Source organism: Pezoporus occidentalis, unplaced genomic scaffold (assembly GCF_034315485.1).
Source record: "Pezoporus occidentalis ecotype Australia unplaced genomic scaffold, CSIRO_AGI_Poc_V1 ctg117, whole genome shotgun sequence".
NCBI classification, from domain to species: domain Eukaryota; kingdom Metazoa; phylum Chordata; class Aves; order Psittaciformes; family Psittacidae; genus Pezoporus; species Pezoporus occidentalis.
The window spans coordinates 6,706,815-6,732,384 of NW_026912961.1; the positions used below are offsets into that span (position 1 = coordinate 6,706,815).

The 25,570-nt window shown below is 38.9% G+C and overlaps 1 protein-coding gene across 1 annotated transcript in view; it reads left to right on the forward strand.

The window, feature by feature from the left end:
* Positions 1–237: 237 nt before the first annotated feature.
* RORB (RAR related orphan receptor B) overlaps positions 238–25,570 on the forward strand; it is a 131,006-nt gene continuing 105,673 nt past the window's right edge. The window contains exon 1 of the mRNA XM_062641680.1: positions 238–742. Coding sequence (XP_062497664.1) covers positions 736–742 — 7 coding nt within the window. The 5' untranslated portion in view covers positions 238–735. The remainder of the gene's footprint in view (positions 743–25,570) is intronic.

The window sequence follows — 25,570 nt, forward strand, 5'->3', positions numbered from 1 at the left end:
AGCAAAAGTTGCCGGGAAGAGCAGGCGCAAAGCTCCGCGGAGCCGCGCGCCCCCTGCGCGGCCGCGGCCGGCGCCGCAGTCAGCGCTGGGGCCAAAGCCTCGGCCGCCCTAGCGCTGGAGATGGCAACGGCGGCGACAGGGTGCCGCCCGCGGCCGCGGTGCCGGGCGAGCGGGCGGCGATTGGCGGCGGTGGTGACAGCGGGCGGGGCCGTGCCGGCGGGGCCCCCCGCCCCCAGCTATAAGCCTCTTTGCCGCTTTTTCCGTGGGTTTCACTCCCGCTTCGCGCGTCCGTGTGGCTGCGCAGTGGAAATCCACACCGGGGAGCTGCTGAGGGGCGCCGGTGTCATGTGAAAGCGCACATGCTCTGCCATTCACGCAGCCCCTCCCAGCAGTTCTTCCTCCGTGTGTTTTTCCTGCTTTTGCTAACGTAACTCCTTTCCTTCTCCCTCTCCTGCTTCGCCGCTAGCCATCCGCAGCCACTCCTCGGGCCCGGCGACCCCCTCAGGGGCTCCCGCTGCGGGCGGGCTGCCCGGGGCGGCAGCCGGGGGGGGAGCGCGCCCGGTGGCGGGCAGGTCGCGGAGACGCACCCCGCGGAGCCGCCTTGGAGGTATGATTTTCCTGGCGGAGCAGAGCTGCTGCGACGGCCGACGCCTCCGCGGGTGCTGAAACGGGATTTCTGCGGTGCGGTTCCCGGGCTCTCAGCTTCATGACTGCGCGAAGCGGGGAGCCAACACCATGCGAGGTAAGCGGGACGGGTTGTGTGGGAAGACTGCTGGGGAAGGGGCTGGGGAGGAGGTTACATGCCGAGGGGAAAGGGTCCCGGGGAGAAAGTTCATGGGTCGCTCCCGCCCGTCGGCGTGGCTGCTCTCAGAGTGTTGCCGCACGCACGCGGCCGCGGCTAGCCTGAAGTGCTCTCCGCGGCGGGAGAAGAGGGGCGTAGAACACCCCGACGCACCTGTGCGAGAAAATCCGGCGTCTCCCAGGGCCGCAGCGGGCAGTCTGGGAGGGAAGGGGCAAGTGACTGGCGGAGCCTGTGTCCTCAAGTTCCCACCGGGAACTGTCCCGTGGGCACTCGGCCTCGGAAGGTGGCCCGTACCGCGGGAACCGCCCGAGTCTTGGTACCGGGTCGCTGCCACTACGGGGAGGGGCTCGCCCTTCCTTCCCCAAAAGTTGTTCCCAGGACTTTCCCGCAGTCTTCGCCCTGTTCCCCAGCCGGCATGTTGCCTGGGGGGGGCCTTCCCGGGGAGTTGCTAATGGGGCAGGGTGTGTTGCGCTGACTGGGACGCCTCTCCCGTGCGGCAGCTCTCTTTTGCGAGAGCCAGTGCACCCTGCACAGCCTTGTCCTGGAGGGCAGCTAGAGCTGCCCCTCAGGGCTTACAGCCTCAGTCGGGAAGGATGCCGAGGGAGAGCACACAGCGTCCTCACCGACAGGACATCCCAGGCGTGGAGAGCTGCCTGGGTGCTTGTCCTGAGGGCACCGATGGGGCTGGAGAGGGGCTGCCTGCTGTGGCGGGCACGCCGCACACCTAAGTGCGTGCGGAGAGGTGTGGGAGACATGGTAGAGCGTGTCTCCTTTGGGACCCTTCTCCGGGCCAGGCAAACACCGGCACCAGGACGAGAACAGTCCCGGTAGCCCGCGGGGGTTGCGCAGGTTTTCCGACTCACACACTGCTGTATCGCCCAGCTCTTCAGCCCAGTTGTTTGCCTCACCGTTCGGCAAAGTGGTAAAGGAAAAAAAAAGTAGTCTTTCATGGGTGCCGGGGTGGAGGAGAAGAGCTCTTGAGGAGCGGAACATGCTCGGGGTTGAGAGCGACATCGCGTGCATATTTCTTGGGTCTTTTTTAATGAATGGGGACACACACGTTAGAAACAACTTTTAGCAAGGATTTCCTCATGTGGGATGTCAGCTCCTGTAGCAGCGTGCGTTAAAAGCGTTAGCAAATCACGTGTGTAATTTTCTGTAAAGGAATTGTAACTTTGACATTTGCGCAGAGAAACAAGCAAACAAACAAGAACCTTCTTTCTGCCTGCATTCTTAGAAGGTGGGGTGTTTGCTTTGGGGCATCTGGCAAGAATTTGCTAAAGAGTATTTGTCTTTCGTAAGAGCAACAGGAAATGGAGAGAAAACTCTCGATTCTGTAAAGTGGCCCATGTTGCAGCTTTTTTCTTCTCTTTCTTCTTCTTTTTTTTTTTTCTTTGATTGTTTGTTTGGGTTTTTGGTGGTGGTGGTGGTGGTGGAGGTTTAGGGGTTTGTGTTTTTTTTTTTGTAGTTGTTGTTGTTTTTTGGTTTGGTTTCTTTTTTTTCTTCTCCGAAGCTCTTCCAGTGCAGGCAGGTCCCATCAAAGTCTCTGGGTCATTCGAAACTTGCCCATCAGTGCCCTCTGGGCAGGAGCCCTGTTTCTCGGGCGGTTTGTCCAGCCGACCTAGAGCCCACACTCCCTGTCCCGGGGCACCCGATGCTCCCGCAGAGCGGCAAGGGCAAGAGCGAAGTGAAATGAAATGCCGTCCCTGTCCCCTGACCCTTTCCATTGAAACAGGGTGCAGGGCGCCCGAGCTGTTCTGGGCAGGGAGAGGGAGGCGGATCTCTCCGCACACCTGGTGGCATCCCTCCGCAGCCGCCTCTGCTGCCCCTTGATCATGAAGAGGTGCTGTTCTGCCCTGGAATGGTGATTTATATTTGCACTATATTTAGGCTTGCTCAGAGGGAATATATGGGTGGTGGGGGAAAGGGATGGGATAGAGGGAGAAGAAGAACACAAGCAGACAACTTTCATCTTTGTGCAGAACTCATATGCAAGAGGTTACCAAACTGATGCTTTACATCAGGTGTAGGTCGAGATAAGAGCAGCGTTTGCCAGCCTCTCAAATGAACAAGAGCACTGTATACTAATAAAGTATCTGTCCTTTGCATTTTTGGCTTTCCTAATAATGGAAATAAATGTATATCACAATTAGCACATTGTGAGCTTCCATGAATTAATGCTTCTGGACAGTTGTGAGCCTTCTTGTGAAGGTACAGTTCTTTTCAGCTATGTTGTATTCACTGTTGGGTCTGAAAGAAGGTCTTTCACTTGTACATGTGAGCTCTTCCCCTAAACTTTCCTAGCTGAGTTGAGATCTGTCCAAGTTGCAGTTGACACACTCAGCCTGAGATGCTTGGGATGTGCAGGGGCTGCTGTGGTTGCTTAAAGAAAATATTCAGTCTGCGTTGCTGCCTGCTGCATCCCAAAGCATTGGGTGGTCATGAGGGCTGTTGGTCATCCCATCCCATGGAAGCACAGCTAGCTTTGGGGCACACCTCAGCTGTTGTGCCACTACATTATAGTCATTGGTCATGTCGTATCTGAAATAATAATTCCTTGTACTTCAAATCTTGGTTTAAAAATCCTTTGCGGATACACAGCCATGCTAACTTACAGTAGAATAATAATCTGGTGCAGGAGGCTGAGCGCTTGTGCTTTTGTTGTTCAAATTGTCACATGGTATTTCCCTTAGAACTGGGAACGGAAGTTTTGGAAGTTGATAACTTTTATATATTTATTTTATAGAGGCAAACATAGGTGTAAAGGAATGAAATTTATAATTGCTCATCACTGTCTCACTGTCTTCTTTCCTTCCACCTGTCTATTCCTGTGTCTACCTTGTGTGGAGAGCTAAAACGTAGAAGGTGTACTTAAGTATACTTTTTTTTTAGAAAAAGAGGATTTAAAATGCACTAAAATTATTGTGCTGCTTAATTAAAAGAAAATAAAGCTTACAGGTTTTTATCTTGTAATTTAATTTTTGCTAAATTGCTTCGTAAAGTTTAAAGCCATTACAACTTAGCTAATTCTGTATATAATGCAGCTGATAATGCAAATATATATATAAAAAAAACCCGAAGTGGCAAAAAACTAATGTCAAGTCACCTAAATTTAATCTGGGCACATGCTACCTGTGCACACACCAGACCTGAGTTTGTGGTCACAATTATTTCGGTTGTGAAAGTGGCACTAAAGCAGTTGTACAGAGTACTCTTTTATAGAAAAAGCAATATTTCAGTTGGAAATCTTACTAAAACACTTTATTTTTTGTGTTTTCAAGAAAAAGAACTCCATAAAGCCCTGAAGTCAAGGTATTTGAGCAAGTTTTCCTGTGCAGTTTTCTGTTGTTGGCAGCAGAACTGAGCAATGATAGATGTTACATAATGTTACATAGTTACTCTGTTTTCCAGCATCACTGAAATATTTGTAAGCAATTAGGAAAGTGTGAATCAAACACAGTATCTGTAGTATTTCTGAGAGCTTATTAAGTAACATATACAAATAGTCTGGATAGCTGAGAAAGTTCTACCATTTATTAAATGATGGCAGGGAATCTTCACAAGCTCATTAAAGCAAAGTAAACTTATATCACAAGTTATTCCAAGAAATAAGTATGACTAAATTTGGAACATGTAACATTAATATCCTAACATACTTCAATTAACACACTGACTATTTAAAACAAAGGTGGTAAGAGTGAAGCTATACTGATTTTGACAGATTTAGGACTCACCACAGCAAAACCTATTCATTATGACAGTGTAGTGTTTGCAGCTACTACTTGCCTGAGTAATGTTATTTGACTTCATTGAGACTCCTCGATATTGATCGAACAGAAGTTTATGGTCTTAGAACTTTGCAGATCAAATTTTAACAAATATCAGTAAATGCTTAGAAAATCATGAGTCAGGAGTAAACTATTACTGAATTACATAATAAAAAATACAAATGTGTCTAGTTAATACAGAGAGTCACCCCTCTAGAATCAAATTGAACAAGAAACAAACCTGAAGCCTGAGAACTTATTTGTACCTCTGCAATACTGCTAGTTTGAATTCCACCATATTTATATTCCAAAGGGTATCCTGCATTTGTCTGTGGTTGTTGTATTATGCCATAGTGTTGGGGGTAGGAGGGGAGTACATAATGAAAGTTCATCAATAGAAAGCTGTTTGGTTTAATGTCATTAGAATTTTTACCATAGAAGAGGGGGTTTGGGGTATATTGTTTTGTTTTGTTTCCCTATGTTTGTTTTTTTTTTTTAAAGATTTTTTTTCATGGGTAGAAGGCTGGTAAAATGTAATATAACAGTTAATTTAACAGCTATGAGGATATCCTGTGCAATAGCTGGAAACAATGTCTGTATGGTGGTTTATAAAATGTCTGACACTGCCTTTTACGAATACAGTATGATCTACTTGGTATGATCTACACATTTGACAATACAGTCATGTCTGCAAGTACAGATCTGTGGTTTTTTTTTTATTAAAAACATCATTTTTATTATCAAAGTTTTGGGGAAAAGATAACAGGATAAAAAAAGATATATGTTCTGAGTAAACTGAAAGTCAAAATTCCTGTTTAAAATATACTTGTGCTAAATTCTTTAGGGTGCTATCATAGATACTGCTATATATGACATTGATGTGTCTAATAAGAAATGTACAGATAAAATACTTCAATAGTACTGTGTGTTATTAAACATTTTTATAGTATGGGCCCTTGTTACCTGATACAGGAAAACAAAATCAAAGGAGTGAAGGATTCACAAGCTATTTAAGAAATCTTTTTTTCTGTGTCTCAAGCAGTGCAAGGAATTCATAGAAATCGTGGTTTGTGCTATGAAATTAAAGAATGTACACTGAGCAGCCAAAGACAAAAGATGCATGCAGGAGTAAATATCAGATGAATAGAAATGAGCTTTACCAGTACACCAGTATAATGGATTTTGTTAACTAGCCCTTTCGTCGTCCAGACGGTGCCCTTTCAACCTTCAACTCTATCTGCTGAGCTCTTAATGAGGAGACTCACAGGTGTTGTAACGGCATTTATGGTAAATTGGGCTAAATAGAATAGTCATATAAATAACCAGTTGTAGTTACATAGGAAAAAAAGGAAGTTATTAAAAAGAAAGGAAAGAAAAGAAACTTTGAACATCAGGAGGTGACAGTAATGCATTAGTGATTATGCATTATTTTACACTTTTGAAACACAGTTCTAGATCACTTCCTGTTGAGCTTAGTAATAAACCTGTTAAATTAACTTCAGCCAAAGTAAAAATTTTAAGAAACCTGAAACATTTGAATTTAAAATAAGTTTCTTTAAAGAGCAATTTTAACAGCTTTGTGCATTTAGCACATTTGGGACTTTCCATAATGACTTTCATAGACAAGCTATAGACGTCAAAATGTTGTTCTTTGTGCTTCGTGTTTATAGAGTTCAATGTTGTTGTTCCTTCTGATTCTGTATGCAGTCTGGGCAAAGTCTGCAGTGCAGCTTGAAAATAAGATACCAAACAGTGTCACTGGGGGTGGTAGACAGAAGGTGCCTTTGGATTCTGCCATTTTCCTGATTGTTTCTAATGTTGCCTTCATGAGCATATTAAAAACTATTTTTGCACAGGATTGAGAATAGAATATGTCTCTGATAACCTGGTCCATGTTTGACTGAACAACAGTTGCTCACTTGTGTGGTCCTATTGATGAGACACTTGGCCCTCTGTATTTTGCTGTCTTGGAAATATTTTTTATCAAGCAGAAATGCTCACACTTAACTTTGCCAAACACAGTCTGCTGGAAATCTATGCAAACAGAATGACAGCTGTTTCTGCCTCTATTACAAGTATATAGGCTAATTTAGTTTGACATAAATGTTGTTATTTTGATGTTAATGATGAATTATTTTGATGAATTGTCAATTATGATGCATCTACACAAATTTTAAGGGAGATCAATGCTTTTATTACTGCACAGAAATGCAATAAATTTAAAAAATTGTATGTTTATCTGGATCATAGACATTTAAAACTACATACTCATTACAGAGTAACATCAAGTAATTATGCTTGCTTGACAGACAAACTCATCTTGAAAGAGCGTTCCTGTTATCGTGGGCCTTATTTATGTGAGTAGTTCAGTTAGACTTAATGGGGCCACTCATATAAATAAGGCAAACTAAATTTGAGGCCGCTTGTTCTCTGTCCCTTTGAAACTCAATAACTTGGAATTATAGGAAACATCAATGATTATAAAGGTTTACAGGGAATCAATGTCATAACAAGCAAGCCGTGTTAAAAAATCTTCTTGCCCTGAAATTTCAATAAAATCACCTTGCGCTTTTAAATGCCTAATACTCTTTGGTGCTTAAATATAGCAGCTTTCTTGGCTAGAAATTTGTATTTGTTGGAAAAAGATGTTGGTAAATATGCTACTTGTTCTCTCAGCTATTGTGGAAATTCAAAAAGTATTCAGAAACATTGTTCTTCTGCCAATTATCAATAAATTGTTTAATGTTAAGCTTACGCTGACTGCTGTGTTACTGCTGGTAAATAGTGGCCAATTCAATATTTAAGTAAAGATTAAGAAAATACATACATTTGTCATGTATTTAAGCATAGGGTAATAAAAATTTTTGCATGGCTAAAAAAAGGCAGTATAATTTTAAGGGTAATTTTGACAATTATTATGAAGTCAGTCTTTGAAACATTCTGTCTGCTTGTAGATCTTGAGGTCGTCTCACAATTAACTGATTTCTTTTAGTTATCCATGGTCACTTAGATTTCCTGAATACAACAAAAACCTTTCACACTATAATTTCTCTTTTTAAGAATCTTATTTCTGCTTCATTAATTCCTGGTAGCCATAAATGACTTTATCCTTCAGAATAACATTTCCAAACAAGACATGCATTTTCATCACATTTAATTTTTCCAGTCTCTGAAGCAATCCTTTAAAATAAGAATGTCCTTACTTTTACAAGTAATAAGTATTATGAGGGATTTTTGTGTGAAGATGTTCAATGGGGAGGGAGAAATAGATCAAAAGAAGACAAAGAAGAAGTAGTTGTTAAATTGCAGTTCAGTCTACTGTCAAAATAATGAGTTGTCAAGATGGTAGCATATTATGTTTTGGAGCAGGTTGTTGTTGGTCTCAGATGAAATTATGGTTCTCTAAAATAAACTTCAAGTGTAAAAAAGTGAAGACAAGGCTGTTTATAAATAAGCTACTCTTAAATTACCATTCCCACTACAACAGGAGGTAAAGTGTGATAGGCTTCATGCATTTTGATAATTTGGGGAGGTTAGTGTGCATTACACACTAAAAGTTTACACTTGTTTGAAAGATACTTGAAAACTATAGAACCAGTCCCAGAGTTGATAGGATTTTTCTGTTTGTTAGCTAGCAGAGTGAAAAGTGGGGGGAAACCATTTTCCAAAAGGTTTACTGGAAAATCAGAATCTTTTTTTGGAGGTGGACAGATGGTGAATTTACTATATGTGAACTGTATAAAACTGTTTAACAAAATTAAGGATAGTATTTTCATTAAAAATTTTGTTTGGAGACATTCATATATATTGTCTTCTCTTTCCTTCGTGAAAAATATGCCTGATTTTACTAGGTGATGAGAAACTGTTGCCAGTTATCTTTTTGATTAAAGAGGCTGCCACGGGAGTGATTTTTGGAAAACCTAATAGGATGCTGCTAGCACATTTTTTCTTGATTACTTGTATGCTTCAACAGTGCAGCATTTCACCAATTTTGATTCTCAAAACAAGATGGAAAAATGGAATTAAATGTTGCATTTCGGGTCCTCACTTAGTGAAATAGGTGCTCTACTGTTTCTTTTCATATTTGTCTGCCTGGAAGAACGAAGTGGCAAACTGGCTATGAAAAGCATTGTTTACTTCAGTGTGCATTGTTTGGGGGCTGATGTGCAATATTTGTACAATGGACTGTATTTAGTATTTTAGCTGGAAGTAACTGACAGGAGGGACCCCATACAGGATCGAAGACTAGATATTCAAATGCAGTGGGAGCACAAATATGAACTAATGCAGCACAGTCTAGTGGCACAGAGAAGTAATGGCACTGGAAAAGAAATGTATTAATAAGGCACAGTGCTATTGAGTGATTTCATCTTGGTGAAGAAAAGAAACATCTTTTGGAGAAAGTTCCCCTCATGACCAAGCAGAGATAATTTTAGCTTGTTTAGTAATACTTATCTTTAAGTGCTGTCAGCAAGTCACACTTCTTTTAATGGCACAAGCCATGCTCTCTGTACCAATATACAAGGAAATGGCAATACAACACAAGAAATATCAGCTTAACTGTTTTTTTTAATATATGGAAACCTATAATATGTATCATACTGTAGACAGTAAGTAAGCAGTACTGCACCAGTAATCTAGAATAGTGGGAAGATTTGCATTTAAAATTACTGTTGCTTTATATTGAAAAAAGTAAGATCATTCCTCATTCAAAAATGTACTTATTCTAAATAATCTAAATTTATATCTAAAATAATGAGTGTTAAGTAGTATGAACTGCAGTTGCACATATATAAAAAATTTTTCATTTATTTGAATAGAATGTTTTTTATGGAGGAATGACAATTCCTAATATATACTAGTTTCCTCATAGCCATAGCCAATTTTGGAAAATTCAGATTGCATTAATCTCTCAAATGATTAGTGGAAATAAGGAGGAAGATTAAAACAACGTCAGTTGAGGCAAAGTATGGTTGATTAACACCCACAGGGAGTAATTCATACTACAAATTGTTCCATAGCTTAAAAAATGTCAACATCAAGTTCCACTGCAATTTTCAAAGCACTTCTACATGCCTATAAAAGTAAATTCCCTGTTCTGAACTGGTCAAGAATAAAGGCATTACCAGTGTTGTGGCAGCTGCTGCAATATTAAAGATGAAACTTAAAAAGTATCTAGGAACTACTGTAATTTAGCCATAATTTAATTCTTAATAATGTATTATTAAAAAAAAAAGAAAAAAATTGCAGAACATTTCTCATGCAATACTTACTCTGACATTTTGAGAGGCAATTATTATTACACAAAGATTTCTGGAGAAACTTCATATGTGTCAATATTTCAAGTAAATATATGTTACAGTGTATTATATCACCTGAGTGAAATCTGTCTGCAGAGCTGTGGTTGAGCTAAGCTGTATCTTTAATTTTGAAACAGTTCCTTATAGAGTTGGCTGGAATGTTTTACTCTAAAACTAATGGTACCATATGTCTTGTTGGTTGTTTACAGTCTACTGATTTTCAGAAGATGGGAGAGCTAAATAATCCTTTCACTTCGAGTTTAGCAGATAAGAGGGAAGAGAACTTGCATTATCTTAACTCAGGTGCCTCTGTGGAAGTTGCATTCTCCATTTATAATTTACTTGAGTTTGACAAAGTTCCTGTATTTATTTTTGTAAAAGACCATTTACCAAGAACATGTTCTAAATCAGCAATTGCTACAAATTCTAGTGGGAATGCCATGAAGAGCAGGGCACTAAACAAGACCTCTTGCAGCAAGCCATTTTCAGACTTCAACAGAATTTAGGAGAAAAAGGTTGTGCCAGCTGCATCATAAAACTAAAGGAGAGAAGTAAACGCGTTTGATAGGGAATTTAAACAGCCACAAGAGAAAATGGAGAGGAAAAAAAGGATGGTGAACTTGGATAAAAAACTAAATAAAAAGGATGCTGTTTTGAAAAAGAAAGTGCGATGTGGAATAAGTAAGTGGAAATGTAAAGTAAAAGAACAGAATATAAAAGGGAAGTATGAGGAGATGGAAGATTGGGTTTTGGTTTTTTTTTTTCTTTTTTTTTTAATATGAATAGTTCTGCACTACAAAGTGCTGGACTTCTAAATTTCAACTTATTGCACGTGGAGTTAACTACAGTGGGCATGCTGTTAGAAATGAGAAAGAAAGAGAAATGTAGAGATAACAGGGAAAAATATTAAATAAGGAAAAGAATGAATGTTCAGTATGAATGTATTCACTGTGCTGCTTTTTATTATTTGGTGTTGCATGCAGATTTGTTGTAATGGGACTTCAGACTATTTGGTATTCAGCTAGATGCTAACATTAAACATCTGCTCCCATTCACTTCACTATGTATATCCAGAGCTCCACTACTCAGAAGTGCAGCAAGTTGGAACATTGCATATACAGTTATGTAAGCTGTCTGTACAAGCTTGGCATTCACTACACTTCAGCCAAGGTACTCATTTGCTAAATTAAAATGTCATTTGCAAAATTACATCCAAACCTGAGCTTTTTAAAATCTGGATCAAATCAAATTGATTATTTTTATGTCCCTCATTCTTTCTCTCTAGTTTTTCCAGTCATTTGTTTTAAAAAGCAGTACACTCAGAAAAGTCCATGCCACTTAACTTCACTCACTTGTTAGAAAATGTGTAATTGGTTCATTAGACCATGCATCATACCTGCCTATGTATTACAGAAAGACATTTTGTTCTTTTTACACTTTTTGTTTGTTTTTGTTTGTTTGTTTTGTTTATCTTTGTTTGGTATATACTGTAGGGAAGAAATAAAATTGTTAAATCTTGGCCTGGTTACATCTCCACCATGTACCTCTATGACATTTGTATGCCTGTAGCCTTGGAAATAGAAGAGGTGCTTGACAGATGAATCTCTGATTCTCTATTACTGCTTGGTTGCCAGCACCTACTCTTTCTCTCGCATGGTAAAAAAAGCATTGCCTATATCTTTTGAGGTTTTGCAGGGTTTTTTTAAACAATGTATTATGTAGAGTTCACTTAATTCATAATAGACTTCTGGTGACAATGGAAATATGTCACATTCTGACTGCAGCAAAACATTTTTTATGAGGTAGAAATAATACCTTTAGATCTTTTCTCCATGCTCAGAAGATAAAAAAAGAATGGTCTTTTGATGCTCTCAGTTTCTCCAAGACTAGGATGACTTTTAAGTACCTATCCTTGTCTAACTTTTCCTTCTGTAACAGCCTCACAGAGCTTATTACAGAATCAAACAATTGCAGAACTCTCCATAAATGAAAAGAAAAAGGAAATCTGACTTTTTGGAAAACTACTCTGGTAGCGTAGGAGGCTCATTTGCATGAATTCTCTGCTTTCCCACCTCCCTGCTGTAGTTTTCTGTAAGTCCTAAGCATAAAAAAGGCAGAGAGCCAAGCTGTCATCCATTAACATCTATTTCATCCTTTCTGAGGATCAGTTGAGCTAGAGGAGGTATATGTCTCAGAGTAAAGTCTTTATGCTCTTACAGAAATGTTAAGGAATGCATCAGATTTTTGACCCAGTGTTAACCTACATTATATTTTCAGCAAAAAAAAAGCATCAGGATAAAATCATTTCAGGAAGACAAATTCTACGAAATGTAAATTGTGATTTTTCATAATTTCCAAAATAGCATTTTTTGAATATGCTTCACTGTGAAACAAGTCAAAAAATTTAACTTTTAGTTTACTGTCAAGAGTAATCTAAATTGTTTAGGAATTTTTTTTTTATTTAAGGAATAGAGCTATTTCTGTGAAACTGCTGATTACTGTCTAGGGGCCAATTATTACGGTATTTCAAGCAGTACTAAACCATTAATATTTTACTGCTCAGGAAGGGAACTGAAAAGGTTTTATATTATAGATGTATGTATAGCTATATTTCATATTTCATGGGGGAATAGGTGATATTTTTATACATTTATGCACAGAATGGTTGAACAATTCTAAAAATTAAATAATACTATTTTCCCGTGATGTGAGTTTAAAAACCCATCCGTTTCCAAGAGGAGATATATTCACATCTAAGCATACAGACATACTTCACATATCTGTGTATTTTTGTAGTTTATTATGAAGAGGGAAGAGAAAAAAAACCAGCATGCCATATTCCAGTCCTCTTTGGATATCAGATTTTGCTTTTAGACCTAATCAGTCATTCTGTGTTTATTCATCTGAGGTTTTACTGCAATTGCATATTACCTTTTAGATTTTTTTTTTGTGTGTGTGTGGTATTAAATCCACACCTCCACTGGTTGTCAGTTACTTGTCGCTTCTTGGTACATTTCATATTCTTGTAGGCTTTGGGGTTTTTCATTTTGTGATCTGCTGTGTTACAAGTATACTCTTAATGGAATACTCAATAAAAGAAGGCCATTGAATAGGTAGTAGGGATGAACCTGGAATATGATCTTTTCACACTGTCCATTAGACTCATTAGAATGGAAGGTTGAAGAACAGTTTGTAACTGTCCATACCAGACTAATCTATAGTTACACACACTGATGAATGCTTTCTGTAGTGACATTTATCAACTATTCATGTACAGGAAAGCCAAAGTGTAATTAAGTTATGTCAGTTATTTACTTTCTCCTCCTGTGTGACAGTTTCTACCTATGTGAAAGATAACAGTTCCCCTTCTATTGCAATACAGTCATCATATTTATACAGTAAGGAAAAGAAGGAGAAATAGTTTGTGCAATGGAATTTTATCAACTCAATTAAATTTAAAATCTCCTAGGGGTTTTACTATCTAGTGCCTTCACATGTGGTGTATTCTTTGCTTGAAAAAAGATGCTGGATTGATGGCTTTTCTGTATTCTGCAGAGGTTTTGGACCTATTCCTGAAGCGGGTTTTGACATGCGAATAGTTGCATAGGTGAGGTGACTGATGTGAAAAAGTTATTGTCAGGCTGATCTTGAGGGGGGCAGGCCTAACACAGGTCCCGGGAGCTGAAGTGCCCAAGGCACTGGGGCTGTCTCTCTCCCATGCCATTTCCCTATTGTGTCTCAACAGTGACCTTGAAAGACCCTCTTCCTGTGGCTGTTGTAACGTTGGCCTTGCTGCTGACAGTGCCAACAGGAGTGCCAATTAGGGCTATGTGGTAGGTTTTGTTTTCCCTTTTTAATGAACAAAGTCCATTGAGGCCTGGATTGAGACCACCAGCTCACTTCATGTGGGCCACCAAGTGTCATAGCATTTTTATTTTGCTCAGTCACTACCGACCTGGTTTTGAACCTGCACCTGTAATCTGTATGCAGTTTCTGTGTTTTATCATTAATTTGAAATCATTTTACTTGGAAGAAGATGTTTGCCTCTGAAGTAAGATATGTTAATGAAGCATGGTATTATGTAACAAATATGTAAAATATCTGAAGTTGCTTCTTGTGGTTAGATACTGAATTTGAGTCTTCTTTTGCAAAGTTCACAAATTTTATCAAAACTCTGAAGAAGTGATGAGGCCCATGAAAAGGGTGCAGCTGAAGTGTCAGGAGCATTATAGTTTTATATAAAATGAAGAGAATCCCATGTGTTACAATAAGCTTTGCAATCTAATATACAAACACGAGAATATTCTGTTACGGTTTCTTGTAAGGAATCTTAGGACATTTCTAATTAGTAGGGTCTTTCTGTCAAAAATATTGCCGGGTGTCCTGTCTCTGCTTCCTCTCAGCTTCTAGTGCCCCTGGCAGAACCTGATAGATTGAAAAGGCCTTGATCAGGATAAGCACTACTTAGCAACAGCTAAAACCATGGGTGTGTTATCAGCATTGTTCTCAGACTAAAATGGAAAACACAGCACTAGACCAGCTACTAAGAAGGAGAAAAACAACTGTTACAGCTGAAACCAGGACAAGTATTTAAGCATATTCAAACATATTCCAGCCTTCTAAGGTTTCAGAGATAGAAAATTGAGCTGAAAAATAGAGTTGTTCTTAAGCATTGCAGGGAGCCCAGGATTACATCAGTTGTTCTGAAATATTATGCTGTATTTTTCTGTCTGTCAGCAGAAAAGTTATTGTACAGGAGTCTTGATTTCTTCTTTTAAATATAAGTGAACAAAGTTTTCTCAATGTCTAATGGCAGTAGTATCACTAGTCTCCATTTAAACCTATAGTGCCAGATTTCAAGTAATGTGCATTTATATTACGTATATATACGTGAATGTATACTAGACTTGTCAGCTGTATACAATATTCTTGATTTTATGTTTTTTTTTCAGTATTTTTAACAATTTTAAATGTTTAATTTTTTCTTTTTAAAAATATTTAATTCTTTCGTTTTCAAAACTGAGCAGGAAATATACTGCTCAGGTTTTGGCTGGGTTTTGGTTTTCTTGGGTTTGTTTTTGTTTTCTTTTTTTCTTTTCCTTCCTAATGAAAGATGTAATCCCTTATAGTGAGGCATATTATAAGTGTGCCTGCAACTTTAAATTCTATGGTAATGAAGCTGAAGCTGAGGAAATACTAGAACTTTGTATTAGCAGCAGTAGACAGGAAAGCACATGGGGAGTACAACTGGCTTGTTATTAAGTCATATTAAGGCTGCAGATTGGACTGTGAATATATCCTCCTAAAATAGCTGTCCTGATGCTGAAAAGAGTAAGTATTCTTACTTATTTTGAATGTAAATATCCATGAAAAGGCTGTAGAAGGAATCATACAAATGTTGGAACAGCTTAGCAAGTTATGCCAAAAAAGATTTTTATTCCATTTCAGTAAATTCAGCTGGCTACATTTTTGTGAAAGAGAGGAAGCTATAAAGAGGAGAAGGGAGTGTATGAGTGAGTGTAAGTTTGTGAAATGAGTAAAGAAATCTGTGTTAAAGATGAGAGAATTGGGGGAGGGAGACACTTTAGTTTCTCCTTTAAGTACATCTCCCTCCTGAGTACATTTACTTCCATCACAATAGGCTAGACGAGATCTTTGTTTAGTGGTGCAGTGCCCCTGAGACCTAATTTAGCTTTTATAGGAAATTCAAAAAGAGACAGTGAGCAAGAGAGGTCAGAACAAAGATACGAGTTTGCACTGTGAATATTGATACTTGTGGGTTGCTTCTGTAAATCCTTTGAAGGGGATTCTCATAGAAACGCTGACTTGGACATTCTGCTGAAGGAGGGCTGAACTTTAGAGATTAACGTTGTTTCATTATTCAGCTGTGATAATGAGGAGATGGTGTGTTTGTTGTAGGGCAGCAGTGGCTTTGTTACTTCCAAATAACAAGTCGGAAGACATAAAAGTCAAGCAGAATTGCATAAAAAATTAATTTTCTTCTGAAAATGTCTTTTTTTATTAAGTCATACTGTTAGAAACACATATTGGATCTAGTTCTATGAGCAAAACAAAAACATTCTCAGAAGTCTCAAAACTTTATGACATTTCTTCCTTTGTTTGAGCACCTTCTCTTCCAGTGTTTGGAATGGTTTTGCTTTCTTCTGGAACATAATTTTGCAAAGTTCATCTTTGGTCCCCTGGATTTAGGGCTATCATGATGTTTTTTTGATAATTTTTTCCTGTATTTTCCAAGTCTACATTTTCATGATGAATGGAGTTGTATGTGTGTTCATGTAACTATGAACCTTACTCTGTAGGACCCATTTCCACAGAGTCTTGACATCAGAGCTCTGCTTTGCCACACTACAGATGTGCCTTGTGAGCATCACTTTTTAAAAATACAACATGAAGTAAACTCAGATGTGGGGGAAATTTGCTTTGGAGTAATGTACTATTGTGTTACCAGCACACAAATGTTGCTTTGACATCTAGAGTTACAGACAGAAGCTGAAAATAGATTTTTGGTTAAAATGAGACAAGATGAAATGAATCACCCATTAGTTGATTTAACTTGAAGTTTTATTGGTATTTTCATGGCTGATCCAGTTGTCCTGCAGGGTCATATGTTAGCATTTCCTTCAAAGAGTGTTTGATAAATAAAACATAAGTTTGTCAGCAACACATGGAAAGCTGATTTGAGTCAGCTCAAAAGTACACGTTTAAAATCACATACTTTTAAGGAAGTTACATTTATACTTTATTTATCATCTGTTCCTTCTCTGAAGAGCACTTGCTAGTAAATCCTTCTTCGACGAACTCATGCCCACAAAGGCAATTACTTTTTTATGTTACATCACTGCTGAAACTTGTTGCTCATGTTGCTAGGCAGCCCACTTTACATAAGCCAATAGCACAGTATAATTCTCATCAGCAGCAGATTTCAGTTAAAGGTCTAGATATATAGGTGGTTTCTTCAGCTGGTCAGCTCCAGTAGTGAAGGGAAAAGCTTCAAGAGCTGTACTGTGCAACAGCTTGATTCCATAATATTTTCTGTAATAAATTTGGGCTGGCTATCTTAGAAAAATATTTGAACAAATAGTTGAGCTGTTTCTGTTTTCTTTTGTATGATTTTGGATGGGAAGCTAGTACTTGCAGTGGTGCTTGTTTCCTTCATTTTCCAAATATATTTTATCCCAACTGTGGTATGTTACTGTTGTGGTTTAAGCCCAGCTGGTAACTAAGAACCACGCAGCCACTCGCTCACTCCCTGCCACTTCGTCCTCCCCCTAGCTCCCAAAGGGATGGGGAGGAGAATTGAAAGAATGTAACTCCCACGGTTTGAGATAAGACCAGTCCAGTAACTAAGGTATAACACAAACCATTACTGCTGCCACCAATAATAATAATGATAAGGGAAATAACAAGGGAAGAGAATACAACTGCTCACCACCTGCTGACCGATACCCAGCCCTACCTGAGCAACGATCTAGCCCTTCTGGGTAACTGCTTCCAGTTTATATACTAGGCATGATGAGCTGTGGTATGGAATACCCATTTGGTTAGTTTGGGTCAGGTGTCCTGTCTCTGCTTCCTCCCAGCTTCCCCTCCTCCCTGGCAGAACATGAAATTCAAAAAGCCCTTGGTCAGAGTAAATATTACTTAGCAACAACTAAAAACATCGGTGTTATCAGCGTTGTTCACAGGCTGAAAGTCAAAAATACAGCACTGCACCAGCTACTAAGAAGGAGAAAAGTGACTGCTACTGCTGAACCTAGGACAGTTGAGGAGAAAAACAACTGAGCATAAACCAACAGAAAGTCCGCTTTTAATGTACAGTGTGATTAGGAATCCCTCAACAAGATCCTCTGCCAATATTTTCTGCCAAAGAAGAAAGCAGAGCAGAAATCTTCAGAAACATTTGGGGATCTTCATGGAAATATATGTTAAACAAAAAGATTGAGTTTCAGTACAAAGCTTTGGGATCAACACGTTACATTGCCATTTTAGAAAAAGGCTATTTTTTGTATGTTGAGGGGTTAGCTGAGAACTCAAATAATCTAGTAAAATGAAATGTTTTGAGGACTATGTCTTAGTGTGTTGAGTCATGGCTGAAAAAAACAAGTGGCAAAACAAGTTTTAAAATGGTATCATTTGTTAAAATTTAAGTTAATTCTGCTAACTTGGTTTAAAGCAGAGATTGAAGGAGCATTTTTAGACATGTGGTGATCTTGTGTCACCAAAATGTAAATACTTCACTTTTGCTGTTAAGTTTCCTGCAAAGGCAAGGTAGAATTTAAACTCTTAATTAATGTTTCTAAATGTTTTGCTTGTTGTATCCCTCAATACTCTCTTAACATAGATCTTTCTACCAAAGATAATGCAGGACTTGTTTCTCATAGTTACACTGATTTACTCTTGCTGCACTAGTATTTTCATCCAAATTCTGGTAATAAATAGGACTAGCCTATAATTTAACCTTCCTGTGGGGAAACATCATTGAAGAAAGAGCAGTAAAAGTGCAGAAAGAGCAGTAGATTTTATAAGGTTTCCCACAGCAACACAGCAAAATTTATTGGTTTATATACTGATCTCTATTGCTGGCATGCATATATGAAGTTTCCCTTCATTTTCCAAACTGTTGCTGTAAAGATTTTTTTGCAAATTGTTTTGCTTGATTGTAAAGGTGTCCAGGGGCTTACTTTCTTACCAAGCTCTGACCAAATGAAAAACATGGTCCTGTGCTCTGAAAGAAAGAGATGCCATGTTTCTGTTTCCAGGTAATTTCATTCTTGGGCTGTGTTGAGATTGTTCAAGGTTTCCTAAATAATTCCTGAGATTAGTTCCATTCTTCCAGTGTTTCCAGTTGTCAGAGATAGTCTCTAGGGCACCATTAGGCTGGATTTTCACAAGTTCTCAGAGAATCTCTAGCAAGATCCTAATAATTCTTCATGCACAAGACTGGTGCTCCATACATCAGAGACAGACACAGCTCACACAAGTTTAAAAATGAGAGTTTCCTTTCTAGACACTAAGCCTGGATGAAAAAAAAAAACACAAGAAAGTTCCCCCCAAAAAAGCATTACATGCAAACTCTTCTTAGGACTTATGTGCTACTTCAGTGTTCCCAGACTGCATGTTTAGTGTCTGCCTTATCTCCATAGCAGGTATGCTAGAGATATGTTTTTGAAGCTTATATTGGTCAGATCTGAGGAAGATCCTTGTCTGGAATAAAACCATACCAAATACTGTGAAAATAATTTAAATCATCTTTCCTTGATTCAGCAGAGGGACCATGCACCCTGGATTTTTCTGAGGCCCGAGATACAGGCAGGAAGGAAGGATGGGCATCTCTTTTCTGCTAGCATGGCAGCCCAAATGATGATGATCTTAACATGTAGCAGGTTAGGGTAGCCTGTGATTATGGCCAAGTCTTCTGGATAGGCTACTTGCTTCTTCAGAAAAGATGAAGAGAAGGAGGAGAGCAGGGTGCAGAAGCAGGTCAAGTGTGTGGTTAGATCAGGTGCTGTAGCTACAGATCACTCATGGATTCTTTGCTCTATCTACTTAACACGTTGCCTGTATTCCCTAATGTGCTTCTTTTGAGAGTACCTCAGAAGACCAAGGCTTTAAAATGGCATTCAGAGTCACTTTTTGTTGTGGTTTAAGCCCAGCTGGTAACTCAGAACCATGCAGCCGCTCGCTCACTCCACCCCCACCTTCTTTCTCCACCCCCCCCCCACCCCCCCCCCCCGGAGGTATAGAGAGGAGAATCAAAAGATTGTTAACTCCTACAGGGTAAGAACAGTCCAGTAACTACGGTATAACACAAAACTACTACTGCTACCACCAATAATAATAATGATAAGGGAAATAGCAGGAGGAGAAAAAATAAAACTAAAAGGAGAAAGGAAAAGAAAACAATAAACGCAAGTGATGCACAATGCAATTGCTCACCACCTGCTGACTGATACCCAGCCCGACCTGAGCAGTGATCCAGCCTTCCAGGTAACTCCCCCTGGTTTATATACTGGGCATGACATGCTGTGGTATGGACTAACCCTTTGGCTAGTTTGGGCCAGGTGTCCTGTCTGTGCTTCCTCCCAGCTCCCCCGTGGCCCTCCTCACTGGCAGAGCATGAGATTGAAAAGTCGTTGAGTAAACATTACTTTGTAACAACTAAAACATCAGTGTTATATCAGCACTGTTCTTAGGCTAAAGTCAAAAACGCAGCGCTGCACCAGCTGCTGAGGAGGAGAAAAACTACTGCTGCTGCTGGACCCAAGACACTTTCTTATTTTCTGTGTGAAATTTTCATGTATCATCTCTATCCCTAAACAGTCAAGAACATTTCTGAAGGTATCTGGCCGTTTTGCATCTCACAAATCCTAAAAGTTATGCTAAAAAGTTGCTATATTCTTTGCAGGAATGGTACAATATCTGATGGGGCACGTTATGTAGCAATTGTTCTGTGAATGGATACTGCTGCCTTGATTTCTGGCCTAGAGTAACATTCTTTGAGGTAAGAAATCATCATTTAAAGTAACTGTTATGCTTGCCCTTACCCAGATTTCTGCCTCCTCCTAGGCCATAGCTCAAGCCTGTCTGCATGATCCTCCTCGGGAAGTAGTGTTTAATTTTGTAATGGAGCCAGCTGTAGACAGAGTCCAGGAAAGGCTGCCTATGGCAGAAACAGAGGTGTTTCTGGGGATCACTCTGGGGTGTCATCATGTAGTATTTTCTTTGGCAAGCAGTCTAAAGGATTCCAATTCAGAATTTGGAAAATAGATCCAAGGTCACGGTATGAAATCTGGATGTTCAGTCTTGCTTTTTGGTGGTAAGGGATCATGCCTGCCTTATTTCTGACCCAATTAATCTTTAAAAAGGAGTACCAACAAGCAATATGGAAACCCAACATCTCCGATGCCTTCTTGCTACAAATTCCCACAGCAGTGTCATTATGATACAGGTCTTGTGGAAGCATGCTTAACTCTCCCCAATGGATAAAAAGCCCCCATCATCTCCCTCTCCACTTGTGTTCAGTATACAGCCTGCTTTGCTAGGTATATCTTTGTATATTTATGGATTTGACCGCCAAAAGAGCACAGGCAAAGGAATGCTTTCTGCACTGTAGGAGAGTACAGATGGGAGATGGAAACAAAGGGAGGAGAAGATAGGAACTTCTAATTTCTGAAGAATATAAATGTTAGAGGCAAATGAACTTTTGGGGGTTAAGTATTCTACAGGGAAGAAGAGGCTTTTAGAAACAGTTTTGTAATTAACCACTTAACACAGGTGCAAAATTGCATTTGTAATTATTTGGTGGATGCTAATCTAGGTTCTTATGGCATAAGAAAAATATTAGTGTACTTTCCCCAGCACAAACTTTTCTTCAAAATCGTAAAACATTACAGTGAAGTCAGTAATTTCTACAACACAATATAAGCTGTGTAAAGCCACCAAAGAGTTATGTAACATTGTCCAGGGTAGATACTGAATAATTCTGCAGGCACACCCTCAATGGTGGAAACATTCAGAAGAGACTGACTTGGAAAGCCTAAATTGCATTCATGGCCTTTGTACATTCAGGGGCTTTACACATAACTTGACCATTAAAAGCTATGACTAATGAAAAGTTGTGATTTTTAAGGTGTAATACTATAGAGGAGAAACAATTCATGCTCAGTGAGAAAAGTTGACATATGGAGAATGAGGAGTAAAAAATAAATTAAAACAGAGAAGATAAAAATAGCTATTGAGTCAGGAACTGGAGCAAGAACTTCCTCCCCACCTGACTTGGTGACAGTGAGGAAGACCCGTGCTGTCTTTGTTCTCTCTTGCTCTTCTCCTTACTTTCTCCTTTTTTCTAAAGAACAGATAGTCTGAAATTGAATAGTGTTATGAGGAGAAGCTAAGAATATCCACCACCCTTTATAAAGTCTCTGAAACCTGCGTGAATTCATAAAGGTAAATACTATGATGTCCTCATATTCTCCATATATATCTCTCAGTTGCCTCACTATGCCTCAGTAAAAACAGCTGTTTTGATTTTCAACTTGTATTAATCATCACTATTCTGCTGAAAATACTGAAGCTGTGATCATTTTCTCCATCTGATAATTCACATGAACGGGTGAGTTGTATCAATGTCTTTAAAGATTATAATTAGAAATGCATTAAGAGATCTCTGTCAGAGTGAGAAGTCATCACTTACTTTTAATGGGATGATGACAGCGTCTTCTAAATTAACAACTCAAATGCCAAAGAGTAAATAAGGACGCTGAAGGGTTATCAACGTCCTAAAAAATGTAGCTCTATACAGATGGATTGTGTTTTGTTGCGGGCATTGTTTTTTTCCATGCTCTGTAGCAAGGTAAAATGTCATAGTTCTCAGTTATGTACTGAGTATGCATCCACGTTGATTACAGGTTCACTGACTCAGGCTTAGTAGGTGTTATGGTAAGTGGAATAGATGAGCAATAGACTTAGTAGTGTAGGACAGTGCTGTCCTCATCCCTGCCACCAGCAGCAGGCCTAGCTGTGGGCAGCAGGTCAGAGAAGAACTGCAGGCTTGGGATCACAGTCACTTGTCCTGCCACAGCATCAAGGTATGGTTGAACATAATCATCAAATCGAGTTAAGGCGCGTGAATTTATTTACCATCCTGTGTAGCAGATAGTTCTTCAAATGGTCTCCTTGATTCCACTGGAGATAGAGTAAGAATTACTGAATGCAAGGATGACTCTTGTCTCAGAGTATCTGTGATTTCTGTCTGTCAGTTCCATTCCATGTGGACAATAAAGATATTCCTCAGAAATTCAGCAGGTTTTGTTTTAAATTCTCCTAAGCTATTAAATAGCCAAGTGAATAATTTAACTTTTCTGCAAGATAAACTTGATCCTCCTGGCTGATGAAGTAAAACCACTCAATCTTTTTCCACTTGCTATTTGTAAGACAAAGACAGAGGGTCTCCAGAGTGGCACTGATCATTGGTGTACACTGAGCTGTGTGCAGTTGACTATATAGCATAGATAACTGAAGATTTGGGGGTTTTGTGGTTTTTATTTTTCTGGTTTTGTAAGCAATAATGCCTGGCTCCCATCAATTAACGTATTTTCCAGTCACTTTTTCTATTCTTTTTTCTTTCTCATTTAATACAGAATGCTTTCATATTTCTTGCATTTTCTGTTACTTAGCTCTGAATGTCTCTAAAGACTTCTGCTTGTGCATTCTTCTTGTCTTTTCTGCTGTTACCTGGCTGTTTCCAGCTGTTTCTGATGTCGTACTTCTTTGGGATTTAAAGTAAACTTGAACCAAAGCATTTTTCTCTGCCAGTGAAAATTTTTATTAAGCATTTCCAGCATGTGAAGCACACCTTGTCTTTAGACATCACTTCTCTACTATTACTTAGGTGTTGGTTGAGGAAAGTGCCACTTTTCATTGCTTAAAGACTCATTGCTGGGATCATACGTACCTATCCTAAGAAAATATATGTAATATATGCAATATACATGTAATATATGCAATATATAAGTAATATATGCAAATCTGGCCCTGTATTTTGTGAGGCAGCACAAAAAAAAGGAAGGCCGCCCTTTTACTATAGCATCCGTTCTCTGATGCCAGGCTGTCCTTGGCAGTGCACGAAAAGCCTATAACTCTATTCTCTGATTTCTCTTTCCTTGACACACTTTGCTTCTCATTTCAGACAATAAGTCTGTTCTTAACTCCATTTTAAGTACCTTGCTCTGTGTAACCCTTTAATGGTGTGTATCCTGATAGGCCTGTACTTTATTTCTTTGGATCTTTCCTCCAGGTTAGCAACCCTTAATTCTGTTTCTTCTTCTCCAATCCCAGAGGTGCTTTTATGACGGACCTGTTGGAAACTGTATCCTAATTGTCTCTCTCCAGCTTTGATGATATAATATAGAACCGAATAGCATCTCTTTCTGTATGTTAGCAACACTTACTAACTGAATCACAGGAAATTTTATAAACTGCATGACTAGCTACCTGTGCTCTCTATTACTTTTCAATACTCTGTAATGTTGGTTTCCTCTTGGGGAAATCTAACCAAATGACCAAAACGCAGTCAAACAAAAAAGGTCAAAACACAGATTTTCTGACTGAATCATAGATGTATGAAACATCCCAAATTCTTCACTGCATGAAATAATAACATCACGGTATCTCTAGTAACATGAAGCATTTGGATAACGGTAAGTTTCAGTTCAATTGCCCTTGTAAGTAATTCAGATATGGAAAACAAATTTTGTATAGGGTTTTGGTAGTTTATTCATCTCACTGACTCTTTTCTCTTGCTTTTATTTCTAAAATTTCTGTTGCTGTTTTTCTTCAATGAGTACTTTACTACAACTTTAGTTTCCTTTATTCACTTACATGCCTAAACTGCAGTAGGTAAGCCATCACAAGGCTATCTTTTTTGCTATTTCTCCACAGAGAAAAGTCGATTTCCCAATACCTCTTAATATACACAAGCCTCTGTGATATTTTAAATGATGTTTTATTTAATATTGCTGGATCATATCATGGTCACTTTACCAGTCAATTCCTGTAGCATGTCAGTGTTTTACTAGTAACTGTGATCTGGTCAGGTAACTGGGATCAAGCAATAAAATGTGTTCCTTTTCCTGTATTTTGACTTGACATTTATTTGAATTGCCCCCTCCTCTGCAAAATTTTCATACAAAATTGGAGGTGATGGACAGTATTGTTTGGAAGAGGCACCAGCATCAGCTTTCTAATGTTCTTTTCCCTGCTACGTTTCAGCTTTATTCTTTTGTATAGAGGGGTAACAATTGCTACGCTCCTGGGACATTTGGATGTTAACTTAATACTTGCTCAAATCTACATGTCGTTGTATGAATGGCAGGGTATTTTCTTTAAGTTTCTTTTATTAGTTAGCAGATTTTTCCCTCGGGTATTTAGACATCAATGGTTGAAATTGGATGCAGCCACCACTTTTACCCCAAATGATATTACACACTGATACAAACTAAGAATGATTACAAATAGAACAGGAAAAGTTGTGGGAAGGAGAGGAAGGATAAAAAGCTTCTAGTGAATTAAGCAGGGTAGCAATAAGAATTTTCCAAATTAGAAAGCTGTTGTAATATTTCCGAAACAAACCAGAAAATAAAGTCATCTGGTATCTGATTGTCTTTACTTGCTGTTAGTGTATTTCTCTAAATAGTCTGGACTTTTCCGAGAGCCATGTCTAAAGCATTTGGTTCATGAGATGTAAAAGGGCTACGTGTTGGAGTCTTTCCCTGCATTTTTGGGACATTCAGTCTTTTTGCCTTCAGTACAAGGACCTTTTCCAAGCCATTAGTATTTTAAAAGAGAAACATTCAGGAAAGGTATCAAAATGTTTGCATTTTCACCATGGTATAATGTTTTGGGTTGTTTGTTTTTTTTTTTTAATTTATTATTATTTTAACAAAAATTTGTATACTTCTAATTATTAAAGTTTTAATACTAAAAAGTTTGGGTTAATTGCATAGATATTCAATCTCTCATATTTTTCTTTAAGTATTCTCAATGTCTCTGGGGAATTTTCAAAATTTTCATTGAAATCTGTGTCTTTCAGCTAATTTTAGTAGCTTTGGAGTGTTTACTATGGCGCAGAAAATCTTCATTGTGATGAGTGTTACCGTAATCAAGAGAGTTAAGCAGGTACC